Below are 12,286 nucleotides of genomic sequence, written 5' to 3' on the forward strand. Positions count from 1 at the left end.
TGTGACTTTTATTAATGAGTTACTATTTTTTGAAAGTACTAGTTTTTTTCTAATCTTCGCTTAAGTGACATTAATAATGACAAATACGTCTGTCTATTGTCTATCGAAGTAATTGAATAATTACAAAAATAAATTGGGCGCCAATATATCTGAACTACTATCGTTTCAAGGTAATAAAGTTTTTATTTACTTTACAGTGATATAATTAGAATAATATTGACGTTTTTTAGAAGATTTTTTCTGATTTTTACTTATTTGATTATACTACAAGATGTCACGAAGGAGGACACATTCACAAACAACTAAGCGGTCCAATAAAAATTTATCACAAATGAGTGTGGAACCAGACATCAGTGATGATGACATGTCAGAACATGCACACAATGTAGTTCGATACATATTGTTTAAAGCAGGTGAATCTGGATACATTGGGAAAAATGATATACACAAAAACGTTATGTCCAAAAGTGGCAAATATTTCCAGAGTGTCATGGAAAAAGTTACTCTTATTTTGCACAAGGTAGACTTTAAATGTAGAGCACTGGTACATCACTGTAAGATTTCATTTTTAGAGCTATGGATTTAATTTGTTGTCAGTGGACTCCAAGGGATATATATTGAGTAATGCTTTACCATACATTAGTATCGAAAAAGATACTGAAAATAATGAAGAAATACCAGAAGATGCTAATAAAATTTTACTGCTGCTAATTCTTAGTCATATTTTTATGTCTACTGAATCTGTTACAGAAGGTAATTACGCAACATTACTGACATAATTAATACAAACTATCTATTTAAGCTTCAGTCCATGGATTTCTAAGCAAACTAGGCATAGATGTAAATGTGAGACATGAAGTTTTCGAAAATGTCAAGGACTGTATCACACTCTTCATCAAACAAAAGTATTTGAAAACTGAGGAAGATGCTACAAACAAAAAATTAAATTATACGTGGGGCATACGTTCTGAGAAAGAAATATCCAAATTAAAAGTACTTGAATTTGTTTGTAAAATGTTTAATGGAGCACCTCCTGAAAAATGGGAATATCAGTATTCTGTAGCGCAAAATCAATTTGAAAATAATACATTGGTTCAAAATGACGACGTTGAGAATGATAGTTAATAATGTTTATTTTATTTAGTTAATAAAATTTATTTATTAAATTGGGTATTTACTTTCAAATATCTGCTGTAGATGTCAGTAGTAGTTTCAACAATGAAATTTTTAAATTACAGATATCTGTAACATATCTTTCAATATATATTAGTAATTCGTTGAATTTATCATAGATTTCACTGGTATCTTCAACAATGAAATTTTAAAAATTGATATATTTTAATTGTAATTAATTAATTTTTTTTTCAAAATACACAAGTTAATAAATTTTTTGATCTTAACATGCAAAACTACAATTTGACAAAATGAATTGAAATTATTCTCATAAAAATGTTAGGGTTTAATTTTAAAAACTTAATTCGCAATATTTCTTGTATCAGTACAACAGAATGACTGAATAAACCATTAAAACAATAACATGCGGTGGATAATTGAATAAAATTATGAATAAACAGATTTGTGGTCATTTTCCTGGTTGTTGCGACCTTTGCATTACAAGAAAATCACGTTTATGTCTCTGCCTCGCTCCAATTTACGTTCAACCTTCACCAAAAATTGTAATTTATTACCAGAAACAAGCAAAAAACATACGACGATCTTCGCACTTAAAAAAAATGGTGGGGAAATTGTAGAATAAGAACAACTACGTTATTGGCGTCCGTTCAGTCGATCAAAAATGAACGCGGACGGCATTTACCTGACGAAAATCGGTCCGATTGCCAAAACGCACGGTTTAGAATGGAGCGTGACGGATTATTTGTTGATGACGATGGCCGTAAGTGCGTTGGTTTGGTACTTGCAATGGTTGTGGGGCCGAAGGAAATTATACACTTACGCGATGAACGTGCATGGTCCCATTAGTCTGCCGATCATCGGCTGCGGGTACTTATTCCTCGGTTCACCTTACGGTAACGAATTTATCTGTCCGTCATCGAGAGTCACCAATTAACTGTGATTTTAGAGACGTTCAAAAATGTACAATATCTATTGAACAAGTATCCATACATTGCGAAAGTTTGGTTTGGACACCGGCTCTTCTTCGGCGTTCAGGATCCGAAGCATCTCGACATACTGTTGAACAGCCCGAAAGCTTTGGCGAAGGAAATGTTGTACAAGCATGCGGAAAGAGCTGTTGGACACGGATTGTTCACTGCTCCAGGTAATTAACAGAGTTATTTCACAAGGATTAGCTGTAGTTCCGGATTTGTAGTGAAAGTTTGGAAGAAAAACAGGAAGCTTATCAGTCCGACGTTCAACCAAAGGATTCTGGATCAGTTCGTCGAAGTTTTCGCTGAACAGGGAGAGATTTTAAATCAACAGTTGGTTAAACAATGCGATAAGGAAATTGATTTGTTCCATTTCATGACCAAGGCCACTTTGGACATTATTTGTGGTAAAAATTGTATCAAAAAACTATTTATTTTAAGTATAATTATAAGGTGAATTGTAGAAACTGCGATGGGAGTTAAAGTGCATGCTCAAACTTCCGATTCACTCTTTGGAAAATGGGCCGATAGGTAAGAATGTTTTATTGATATCGAGATATTTTTGACTGAAATGTAAAATATTCCAGACTACATTTTAAAAAAAATTGTGATTTCTCAACCACTTAATTACCAATGTAACAAAATAATAATAAAAAAGCACGTGTTTAATGCATATTCAACGTTAAAATATAAAAATTAAAAGATTTAATTTGTTTTATAAAACAATTCCAGGCATTTTATAAAGTAAAGTACAAACACATTTACTTGGAATAACTTAGTTCAATTACGAAAACTCGTCCCATAAACAGAGACAATCTCGTTTTCAACTGGTTATTCGCATCTTAAATCGCCTTGACACCACTCCAAATTATTTTTTTATACACATTGTACTTGTTGTACAATTTTAGTGATTTACAATTCAAATTTTATGATATATTTTCGTGTTTCAGAGTTATGGAAATAGTTTTTCTGAGAATCTTCGTAATTTGGTACCACTCGGACTTTTTGTTCAGTCTGTCGCCACTCAAGAAGGAGTTCGACGAAATTTTGGCCAAAATGCATGATTTTACACGAAAAGTAGGGGAAGTTAAATTAACATTGAACGGTTTAAAATGCTAATTTTTGTAGGTTGTTGTTCAAAAACGTGTTGCTTTCGAAAAGAAAATGAAGGAGTCGCAGTTTGAGGCTCAAATTGAAGGTACAAATCTGAAACTAATTGAATTAAATCTTAATTTTTGATCTTTTTGTAGAAACTACAAAGAGGAAGGCATTTTTGGACTATTTAATCGAGCTGACTTACACAAAAGACGGTTCAATCTTCACAGATGACGAACTGAGACAAGAAGTCGACACTTTCATGATTGCTGTCAGTAAAACACAAATATAACTGTGTATTTATTTATTTTTAATTTGATATTTCAGGGCTCTGACACAACTGCCACCTCAAATTGCTTCACCTTGATGTTACTGGGAATGTATCCAAGTATACAAGTACCAACTCCAACCAAATCATTTAAATATCTTTATTAACTACTCGCATTGTTGCAGCAAAAAGTTTACGAAGAAGTAATAGACGTTCTGGGCCACGAAAGGCTGGTTACACACACCGACTTGCCAAAACTTAAATACACAGAAGCAGTCCTGAAGGAAACCTTAAGATTATTCCCGGTTGGACCGTTCATAGTGAGGGCAGTCGACGAAGACTTGGACTTAGGTAAAACAATTTTAAAACACCTCAGTTTCTTCCTCACAGTTCAATTTTAGGTGACGTGGTTTTGCCAGCGGGTTGTTCGGCAGTTCTGGGCATAATAAACGTGCAAAGAAACCCCCAGTATTGGAAAGACCCACTCAAATTCGACCCCGAACGTTTCCTACCACCCAGAAGTGATGGCATACAACCGGGCAGTTACATACCCTTTTCATGGGGTCCCAGAAATTGCATCGGCCCAAAATACGCAATGATGGCGATGAAATCTATAATAACTGCAGTAATTAGAAATTATACCGTCAGTTGTGGCTATAAAACAATTGAGGAGATCGAACTGAAGACGAATCTTGTTGTCAGGCCCACCTACGGGTTTAAAGTTACTTTCCACAAGAGGAAAACTGACCAATAGGTCAAAACATGAGAAATAACGAAGGAACGATTTATTTAATTGATTTTTCAGTCGGTGGTCCAGCTTTATGGCTAAAACTTTGACGTCAGTCAATTAAAATAAGTAATAAGTGTAGTTTTAGTTAATGAGCGTTATTTATTGTTTGCTTGGTTTTTTTGCGTCAATTTTTAATTAAACGATAATAATTATAGATTTTTTGTTTTATTGTTAATATTTAATTGATTACAAGTTCTAAACATGAATGAAACGATAAGGCTAATAAAACAAATTGTATTTAACAACATTAAATTACAATTACATAATTGAAAATTAAACAATACATAATTATATATAAATTAACTGTTTATGTGTTGATAATTTGTTCAATAAATAATACCCAGTAATTTAATCAAAGACATTTAATTTGATTTCGACATTTACACACACACACACACAATTAAAAACATTGTATAAACGTTTCCAATAAAATAACTCAAATGTTCTGATAATCTCATTATTCATTTATGAAAAGGAAGCTGCCATTTTCTGCGTCCATTTCCCGACACTGCACCTTCCTTCGTATTTATCCGGATTCTCCATGAAATAACTGTTCTTCAATAGTCTAGAAGCATTCGGCCTTAAGTCAGGCTCATATTCTAGCATAGATCGTAAGAGTTTTCTGCCCTTTGGCGACACATCTACCAGTAAATGATCAAGACACGAATTCGACTGTGTTTTCATTAATGGTTCCATGTGCTGTCGCAACTTAGAAGTCAAAATACAGCGGGGATTCCCTGTTGAAAGAGACCTATTAAATCTAAGGTCGTGTAACTTTGGTTGCATACAAATTAAAATTGCGACGTTGCCAATGTGTCAAAATCGTAATGCAAACGAGATAATCATCAAAACAACAAATTTATGAATGTTGCACGTGCATTTGCAACGTTGCCAACGCTTTTAATGTATCCCCCACCTCACCTAAAACGTTGCGTATTTTCTCCATCTGATCAATATCGGTGTGTCCCTTGAACAGTTGCTTCCCTTTCATCATCTCGTAGAAGATGCAGCCGAGCGCCCAAACGTCGATCTTCGACCCGTAAAACCCTTTGGCGATCAACGCCTCGGGCGCCCGGTACCTGTTCACATTAACGCAGTCCGTGTAGGGGGGCGAGCTGTAAATCCCCCGCACGCTCTCCAGTCCGCCAAGCTTAACAATTTGGTCCTCGGTGGCGGTGCCGGAGTAGTTCTTCACCAGAATAGTCTCCGGATTGATGTTGCGATGGAAGAAGCCGTTCTTGTGCAGGTGCTCGAGCCCGTGCAACATCTGGCGCAGATAGACGCGCGAGACGCGCTCCTTCAGGCCCACCGCCGATTCCCTGATCACCTCCCTGAGGTTCGCGTCCACGATGTCGTAGAGGAAGGTGACGCGGTCGCCGAACGTTTCGAAGAAATACTCCACCAGGCCGAAGATGTTGGGGTGGAAGGGGAGTTTTTGCAGGAGCACCACGTCCGGACACTCGAGCAGCGATTGGAGGTTCTTGCACGGCTTGCGGAAACGTTTGGCTATGAAGTTTTTGCCGGTGTTCCGGTTGGAGATTTTCAGGAGGTCGCAGAACTTTCCGTCGAGCTTTTCGATCACCTCAAACTTCGATTCGAACGTTTGTTTGTACATTTTCCAATTTTGATATTGATTGGTTCCCTCAAAAGTCTGTCACTGTCCGATTTTGATTTGTTTTGTTTGATGTTTGACTAATCGTAGCTTTGCCAACGACGTATATATATATATATATAAACGCTGATTTAATTATTAGGAAACAAATTTTAAAATTTTTTATAAAGAAATAAACTAAAACTTAATAAGCTGGTAGAAACAAACTAATTGGTGAAGGGAACTACAAATTAACTTTTATTAGTGCTTTAAACTAGTAATTACATCAACTATAAATATTTAACTTTTAAGAATGTGATAAAGTTAAGAAACAAATCTATAAACTGACCATTGAGAAACATAAAAAATAGCCGCTTTGTAAATATATGAATCACACAATTGTTCCAATTAAAATGAAAAGTTTCATCATTAAAAGTGTGGAAAATCCGATAAGAAGAAATAGTAAACACAAACCGAATTAATCAAAACATTGCGATAGAAAGACAAGAAAGTCGCATAAATGTAACATTAGATAAGAAACATGGCGTGGCGTGTTTTGCATTTGGACAAAAGTAAAGTAAACTGAAAGGGTATGATTCGATTTAGCTTTCTGCGGACGACAATGTGCACTATCCAGGGACTGGGGAAAAACAATGTGTGTCAGTTGCATCAGTTCCAGACGAAATACATTCACTCACGTGTCCTTAAATTACATAAAACAGACGACACACAACAACTGAAATTGTTAACAACATTCTAAAGGCAACAAATAAGTTTCAGGTTTAAATAATGCTATTGCGAAGTCGATTTTTGCGGTTCAAGTAAATTGGATTTACGGATGAAAGAAACGAAAGTGCTCCGATGCGGAAGGACGTTTTTATCTTGACGATTTCAGGATCAACTTCATCCCAAATTGGTTTTCTCTAATTGTTTAATAGAGGGAAAAAATTGACTCAGATTGTCTTCGGTTATTTTTATTCAACATTGTAAAACGACAACGACAACAACAACAACAACTATCCACAAATAAACCACGTCGCTGGTTAATTAATTCGAATAAAAAATTGATAATCAGCGTCAGAATTCCAAAAATAAAAAGCCGTTTACCAAGAAGGACGATTAGACGTCGATTATCGTACTGGGCTGACCAAAAAACTGATCGGAAAAAGAAAAAAAAAAATGTTGTAGACATGTATAGATTGAGTGATGAGTTTTTGGTGTAATTGACCTGGTGCCACATTTTAATCTTGACCTCAGCTAAGTTCAATGTTCATTCACTTCCAACATATGAGATTTTTTCGCCACAAGAATCCGGAATCGAATCAGACAAATAAATCGTTTCGCAAAATTTATAATTGTTGTTTATCGTTTAATTACAATTTGTAAACTATTAATAACAATTATCGCGTTGAAATGTCTGAAAAACCGTACAAATAATGATGTATGTAATTAACAAATAAATTACAGTATCTACACGTCACGACTTTCCGGCCATCTGTCACTTTTCCGAATATTTTCTGTATTTATACAACAAAATTGAATAATTGTGTAATGTACATTATATGTATGTGGGCATAATACTTTGTTGTTTGTTCCAATGTGATATTTTAATTGTTAATTGCATAAACGTGTCACTTATATTTAATATGTTAACAGGTGTTAATGATAAAAATGTGTAATTATTTTGTCAATTACTGGACGAAATTTAATTTATTTAAGGTTTCTTTTATACAATTTTAATAATTTTTAGTAGTACATAATAGTTTATATTAGCTTCTTTCCTATAGTTTAGTTCATTTTTAAATGTTATGTGTAGTTAGTTCATTCCTTATATAGTATTTCATGCTTATCATGCAGAATAGTTTCTAAATTATAGTATAATTTATTTTGAATAAGTACTATATAGTTTATTTCTTATAATTTATGTCATTCTCAAAAGGTAGTTTGTAGTATATCCTTTCTTATAGTTTAATTCAATTTTAATATTTAACAATTACTGTGTAGTTTATCTTTTATATATTATTTCATTCTTGACAGGTAGTTCAGATTTTATTTAAATATTAAAAGTATTACTAAAATTACTTTATTTTTCACTGTTTAAATAATCATCAACTGTTAATTTGATTGTTAATTTTTTACAGCTTCACAGTTACACTGTTTCATATAAAAGTAAGAAAAAGTAACTAAAAACATGATTGGTATAATCCAATCGTCATTTCAACAGAAACGAATTGTTGTGGGCGTCGAAAATTGAAAAGAAAAGAAGTTTTACACAGTTAAATATAATAATAAATGAAATCAAAGTAACACAGAGAAACATATAAATAAAATCCACGTAACACATAATGTAATAACACAAGTTTATTACGGTGTCAAAACTGTGAGAGACGAACGAAAAACTTTTGATGCGCCGCAACATAAATAATATATTACAACTTCTTTTTCGTTCTATTTTCTTTTTTTTGTTTGTTACTTATTTAATATATATTCAAATATGTTTTCCTGTAATTTCAAGTTTATTAATAACTTTGTAAGACATTGATAAAAATGTTTATCGATAGTTTCCAAACAGCGATTGTTTGATTTCGCAAAATAACAATCGACGTTTAGAAATAAATTAGCAAACACAAAAATTAAACGTACTAATTGTTGTTTATTTGCGGTTCGGTTTATCGAAATCATGTTTGTTTATATAGACATAGTTAAAAAATTTATCGTGTTCGATTATTCCGTCTTTGAAACCCAAAAAGTGCGATTCAAACACAAGGTCAAACTTAAATCAAATTAACTACATTATTTATCTACCCCATTTAAAAGTTGACGAAATCAATCAGCCTTTCATCTGCGCCGTCCGATGGGCAAAAATGGGAAAAATCCGTTTGTTCTGTTCTGTCGTCGTAAATTTTAGGGACCCCCAACGGATTATTGTTGGTCGAATTGCGAAACGCCAATTAGCGTTTATGTAGTAGTACACGATCGGCTAATCAAAACATTGGATGGTTGGTTAAATGAAAGTTCACAGGTCGCATGCGATAAACCCCGCTTTATAAATAAATTGTGCTGAAATTTACGTTGCGCGACCAAAACTAGTTGGCCGATGTTGATGGAAATAAAAAATACGGCCGCGCGCGTCATTTTTCACAATCAACGCGTCACGAATTGCCGATGTGGGTTTCCTGTTAAATAATCGATCTATGTTTGTTTTGTCTGAGGGTTTTAATCGTTTCTTTACTGAATTTCATTATTAACCATAAATATTATGAATTATGAATTTTTTTATATTCATTTATTTTAAAACTTGTTTTCAGTATTCTACAATATTTAGTCCTTCCTCTGAAACTAAAAGGTTTCAGTACTTTATTCGTAAAATATAATATTCAGAAAAATCAGGATAAAATACAAACATGCAGATTCCGTCAGTCGATTCAGTAACATTTTGAGTCCTTTCTGTGAAAATTTCATTAAATTGTCTTGAAAATTGTAGATTTTACACCAGAAAAACTGAAAGCTTCCAATATTTTATTCATCAAACATAATAATTTGACTTTTATAACATATTGTGAACAATCTGGAAAAGGTACTAACATGTAGATTCCACCAGTCAATTCAGTAATATTTTAAGCCTTTTCTTTGAAAATTTCATTAAATTATCTTAAAAATTGTAGATTTTATAGTAGAAAAACTGAAAGCTTCCAATATTTTATTCATCAAACATAATATGTTGACTTTTATAACACATTGTGAACAATCTGGAAAAGTCACTAACATGTAGATTCCATTAGTCGATTCTGTAATATTTTAAGCCTTTTCTTTAAAAATTTCATTAAATTATCTTGAAAATTGTAGATTTTATAGTAGAAAAACTGAAAGCTTTCAATATTTTATTCATCAAAAATAATATGTTGACTTTTATAACACATTGTGAACAATCTGGAAAAGTCACTAACATGTAGATTCCATCAGTTGATTCAGTAACATTTTGAGTCTTTTCTCTGAAAATTTCATTAAATTATCTTAAAAATTGTGTATTTTATTCTAGAAAAACTGAAAGCTTCCAATATTTTATTCATCAAACATAATATGTTGACTTTTATAACACATTGTGAACAATCTGGAAAAGTCACTAACATGTAGATTCCATCAGTTGATTCAGTAACATTTTGAGTCTTTTCTCTGAAAATTTCATTAAATTATCTTAAAAATTATAGATTTTATACTAGAAAAACTGAAAGCTTTCAATATTTTATTCATCAAAAATAATATGTTGACTTTTATAACACATTGTGAACCATCTGGAAAAATTACTAACATGTAGATTCCATCAGTCGATTCAGTAACATTTTGAGTCTTTTCTCTGAAAATTTCATTAAATTATCTTAAAAATTGTAGATTTTATAGTAGAAAAACTGAAAGCTTCCAATATTTTATTCATCAAACATAATATGTTGACTTTTATAACACATTGTGAACAATCTGGAAAAGGTACTAACATGTAGATTCCATCAGTCAATTCAGTAATATTTTAAGCCTTTTCTTTGAAAATTTCATTAAATTATCTTAAAAATTGTAGATTTTATAGTAGAAAAACTGAAAGCTTCCAATATTTTATTCATCAAAAATAATATGTTGACTTTTATAACACATTGTGAACAATCTGGAAAAGGTACTAACATGTAGATTCCATTAGTTGATTCAGTAACATTTTGAGTCTTTTCTCTGAAAATTTCATTAAATTATCTTAAAATTTATTCTAGAAAAACTGAAAGCTTCCAATATTTTATTCCCCAAACATTATATGTTGCCTTTTATAACATATTGTAAAAATTCTAGAAAAGGTAATAACATGTAGATTTCATTAGACGATTCAGATATATTTTTAGTCTTTGCTTTGAAAGTTTCATTAAATTATACTATAAATTGCAGGTTTAGTGCTATGGTGACTTTAAAAGAATATTGTGAAGACACTGAAAAAGATAGAAACATGCGGTTTTCAGCAAACGATTTAGCATTAATTTTTTTATATTTTTCATTAAAATGTTTAGTCAAAATAAATCCCTAACCTTGTCTTACCTACCAATCATTGATAATATCCACAATTAATAATAAACCATTGTTGAATTTCTCAGTCAATTATATTTATACACTTGTGTTTGTTTAAGCCAACGTCAATTCAATAGAATCGTAAACTAAACTAGTAAATTTAGGTCTATTTACAGACGACTTTCACAGTGGAACATACCAAAGTACAACCTTAACTATAATCCATGACTCATTTTGTGACTCGGCATTTTTAAAATTATTTAATATCACATATGAATGCTGAACCTTACCTAACATAACGCAATATCCGCAATTCGCACATGTTCCGTTGAAAGTAATACAAGAGTCACTAAATTTATTTGTTTTAGTGTCATTAAAAGTAACTCTAGACTTTCCAACAAGTCAATACGTGATCCAATCAACGTCTTCGTTGTTTCCAAGAATTCGCACTAAAATAACTAAATTATTTAATGTGTGTCTCGACACTTTCCACTAATTCGTTTTGCAATTCGGCCCCAACTCATTTTAAAACTTCTCCTTGGCACATTCAAATCAAAATTTCGACACAAAAACAAACTTCCAACTCAATTTTTCCCTATTCGGACAGAAATTGAAATTATTTTTAACAATAATGTCTCGATTGAAAAATCCCCCGCCGCAAAATTAATTGAAATTTTAATGTCACACGACTTTTTGTTCATCAGAAATCGATTTGCGCGTATTAAATTACGTCGTAATTCGATTAAATTCGCGTCGTTAAATTGATCAGACACTAATTAGTTTGCTTGGACAATTTAATTAAAACAAGGAAACGATATTCCACCTCATAATTCGGTTTCTGTTACTTCGTTATTGGAATAATCGATTCAAAGTTGTGAATGAATCATAGAAAACAAAACAGCAACATGTTCCTTGACACCGAAATTAATAACTAATTATGTTTAATCATTGTGTTTTATTTATAGAATTGCAATGTGTTAATTTGTTGTAAAAATAGTTGACAAACAAAATAGAGAAATGTGTAAAACTGGAGAGGAGCGGATTCATCAATTTGACCCCGACAACTTTTTATCTTTGATTCATTGGTTTTGGTTGCCAATTTGTGTTGTTGTAAGTTAAATTTTGTCGTGTGTTTATTAACCAACATGTTAAACATTTATTATAATTTGCCACAATGTTTATTGCAAGTTCCAACTTGTACACGTGTTTTTTCAAATCTGTTATCAACGTACATGATGTTTTAAACAGATGTCAAGATTAAACAAAGATAATATCAACCACGTAATGTTTGATTTGCTGACAAAACGGAGACGAGAATCCTATTCAAGTTGCAGGGGAATTTTATACTAATCAATGTCTTCGTCACTTCCGAAAATTGGATAAAGATCTGCCGATTG

General features: G+C 32.2%; 3 protein-coding genes across 4 annotated transcripts; 2 read left to right on the forward strand and 1 right to left on the reverse strand.

The window, feature by feature from the left end:
• Positions 1–15: 15 nt before the first annotated feature.
• Positions 16–1,166, forward strand: LOC109597836 (trophinin). 2 transcript variants are annotated; one of them, XM_020013612.2, is made up of 4 exons: positions 16–170; positions 231–520; positions 573–753; positions 803–1,166. In XM_020013612.2, the coding sequence occupies exons 2-4, from the start codon at positions 272–274 to the stop codon at positions 1,123–1,125; spliced, it is 753 nt and encodes a 250-aa protein (XP_019869171.1). In that variant the 5' UTR covers positions 16–170; positions 231–271; the 3' UTR covers positions 1,126–1,166. The 2 variants fall into 2 exon arrangements, with proteins under 2 accessions (XP_019869171.1, XP_049824549.1); XM_049968592.1 differs by having other exon boundaries at positions 17–170; positions 234–520.
• A 629-nt stretch (positions 1,167–1,795) lies between these two features.
• On the forward strand, positions 1,796–4,412 carry LOC109597797 (cytochrome P450 4C1-like). The gene is made up of 10 exons (XM_049969138.1): positions 1,796–2,027; positions 2,081–2,278; positions 2,330–2,512; positions 2,570–2,636; positions 3,056–3,182; positions 3,234–3,303; positions 3,356–3,471; positions 3,528–3,596; positions 3,654–3,819; positions 3,870–4,412. Exons 1-10 carry the CDS (start codon positions 1,796–1,798, stop codon positions 4,220–4,222), a joined length of 1,581 nt encoding a protein of 526 aa, XP_049825095.1. The 3' UTR covers positions 4,223–4,412.
• Positions 4,413–4,605: 193 nt separating this feature from the next.
• LOC109597831 (MAPK/MAK/MRK overlapping kinase) lies at positions 4,606–5,970 on the reverse strand. Its single transcript, XM_020013608.2, has 2 exons — positions 5,180–5,970; positions 4,606–4,995 (listed from the first exon to the last, which is right to left on the reverse strand). Exons 1-2 carry the CDS (start codon positions 5,871–5,873, stop codon positions 4,724–4,726), a joined length of 966 nt encoding a protein of 321 aa, XP_019869167.2. The 5' UTR covers positions 5,874–5,970; the 3' UTR covers positions 4,606–4,723.
• Between the last annotated feature and the right edge of the window lie 6,316 nt (positions 5,971–12,286).

The sequence above is a fragment of the Aethina tumida genome, chromosome 6 (genome assembly GCF_024364675.1).
Source record: "Aethina tumida isolate Nest 87 chromosome 6, icAetTumi1.1, whole genome shotgun sequence".
In the NCBI taxonomy this organism is placed as follows: domain Eukaryota; kingdom Metazoa; phylum Arthropoda; class Insecta; order Coleoptera; family Nitidulidae; genus Aethina; species Aethina tumida.

Excerpts from the sequence above, each read along its gene's own strand:
- LOC109597836 (XM_020013612.2), top strand. The coding sequence starts at position 272 with ATGTCACGAAGGAGGACACATTCACAAACAACTAAGCGGTCCAATAAA. Across the intron at positions 521-572 it reads TTACTCTTATTTTGCACAAG|AGCTATGGATTTAATTTGTT; the intron begins GTAGACTTTAAA and ends TTTCATTTTTAG. Across the intron at positions 754-802 it reads TACTGAATCTGTTACAGAAG|CTTCAGTCCATGGATTTCTA; the intron begins GTAATTACGCAA and ends TATCTATTTAAG.
- LOC109597797 (XM_049969138.1), top strand. The coding sequence starts at position 1,796 with ATGAACGCGGACGGCATTTACCTGACGAAAATCGGTCCGATTGCCAAA. Across the intron at positions 2,279-2,329 it reads CGGATTGTTCACTGCTCCAG|TGAAAGTTTGGAAGAAAAAC; the intron begins GTAATTAACAGA and ends CCGGATTTGTAG. Across the intron at positions 3,304-3,355 it reads GTTTGAGGCTCAAATTGAAG|AAACTACAAAGAGGAAGGCA; the intron begins GTACAAATCTGA and ends ATCTTTTTGTAG.
- LOC109597831 (XM_020013608.2), bottom strand. The coding sequence starts at position 5,873 with ATGTACAAACAAACGTTCGAATCGAAGTTTGAGGTGATCGAAAAGCTC. Across the intron at positions 4,996-5,179 it reads GAAAATACGCAACGTTTTAG|GGAATCCCCGCTGTATTTTG; the intron begins GTGAGGTGGGGG and ends CTCTTTCAACAG.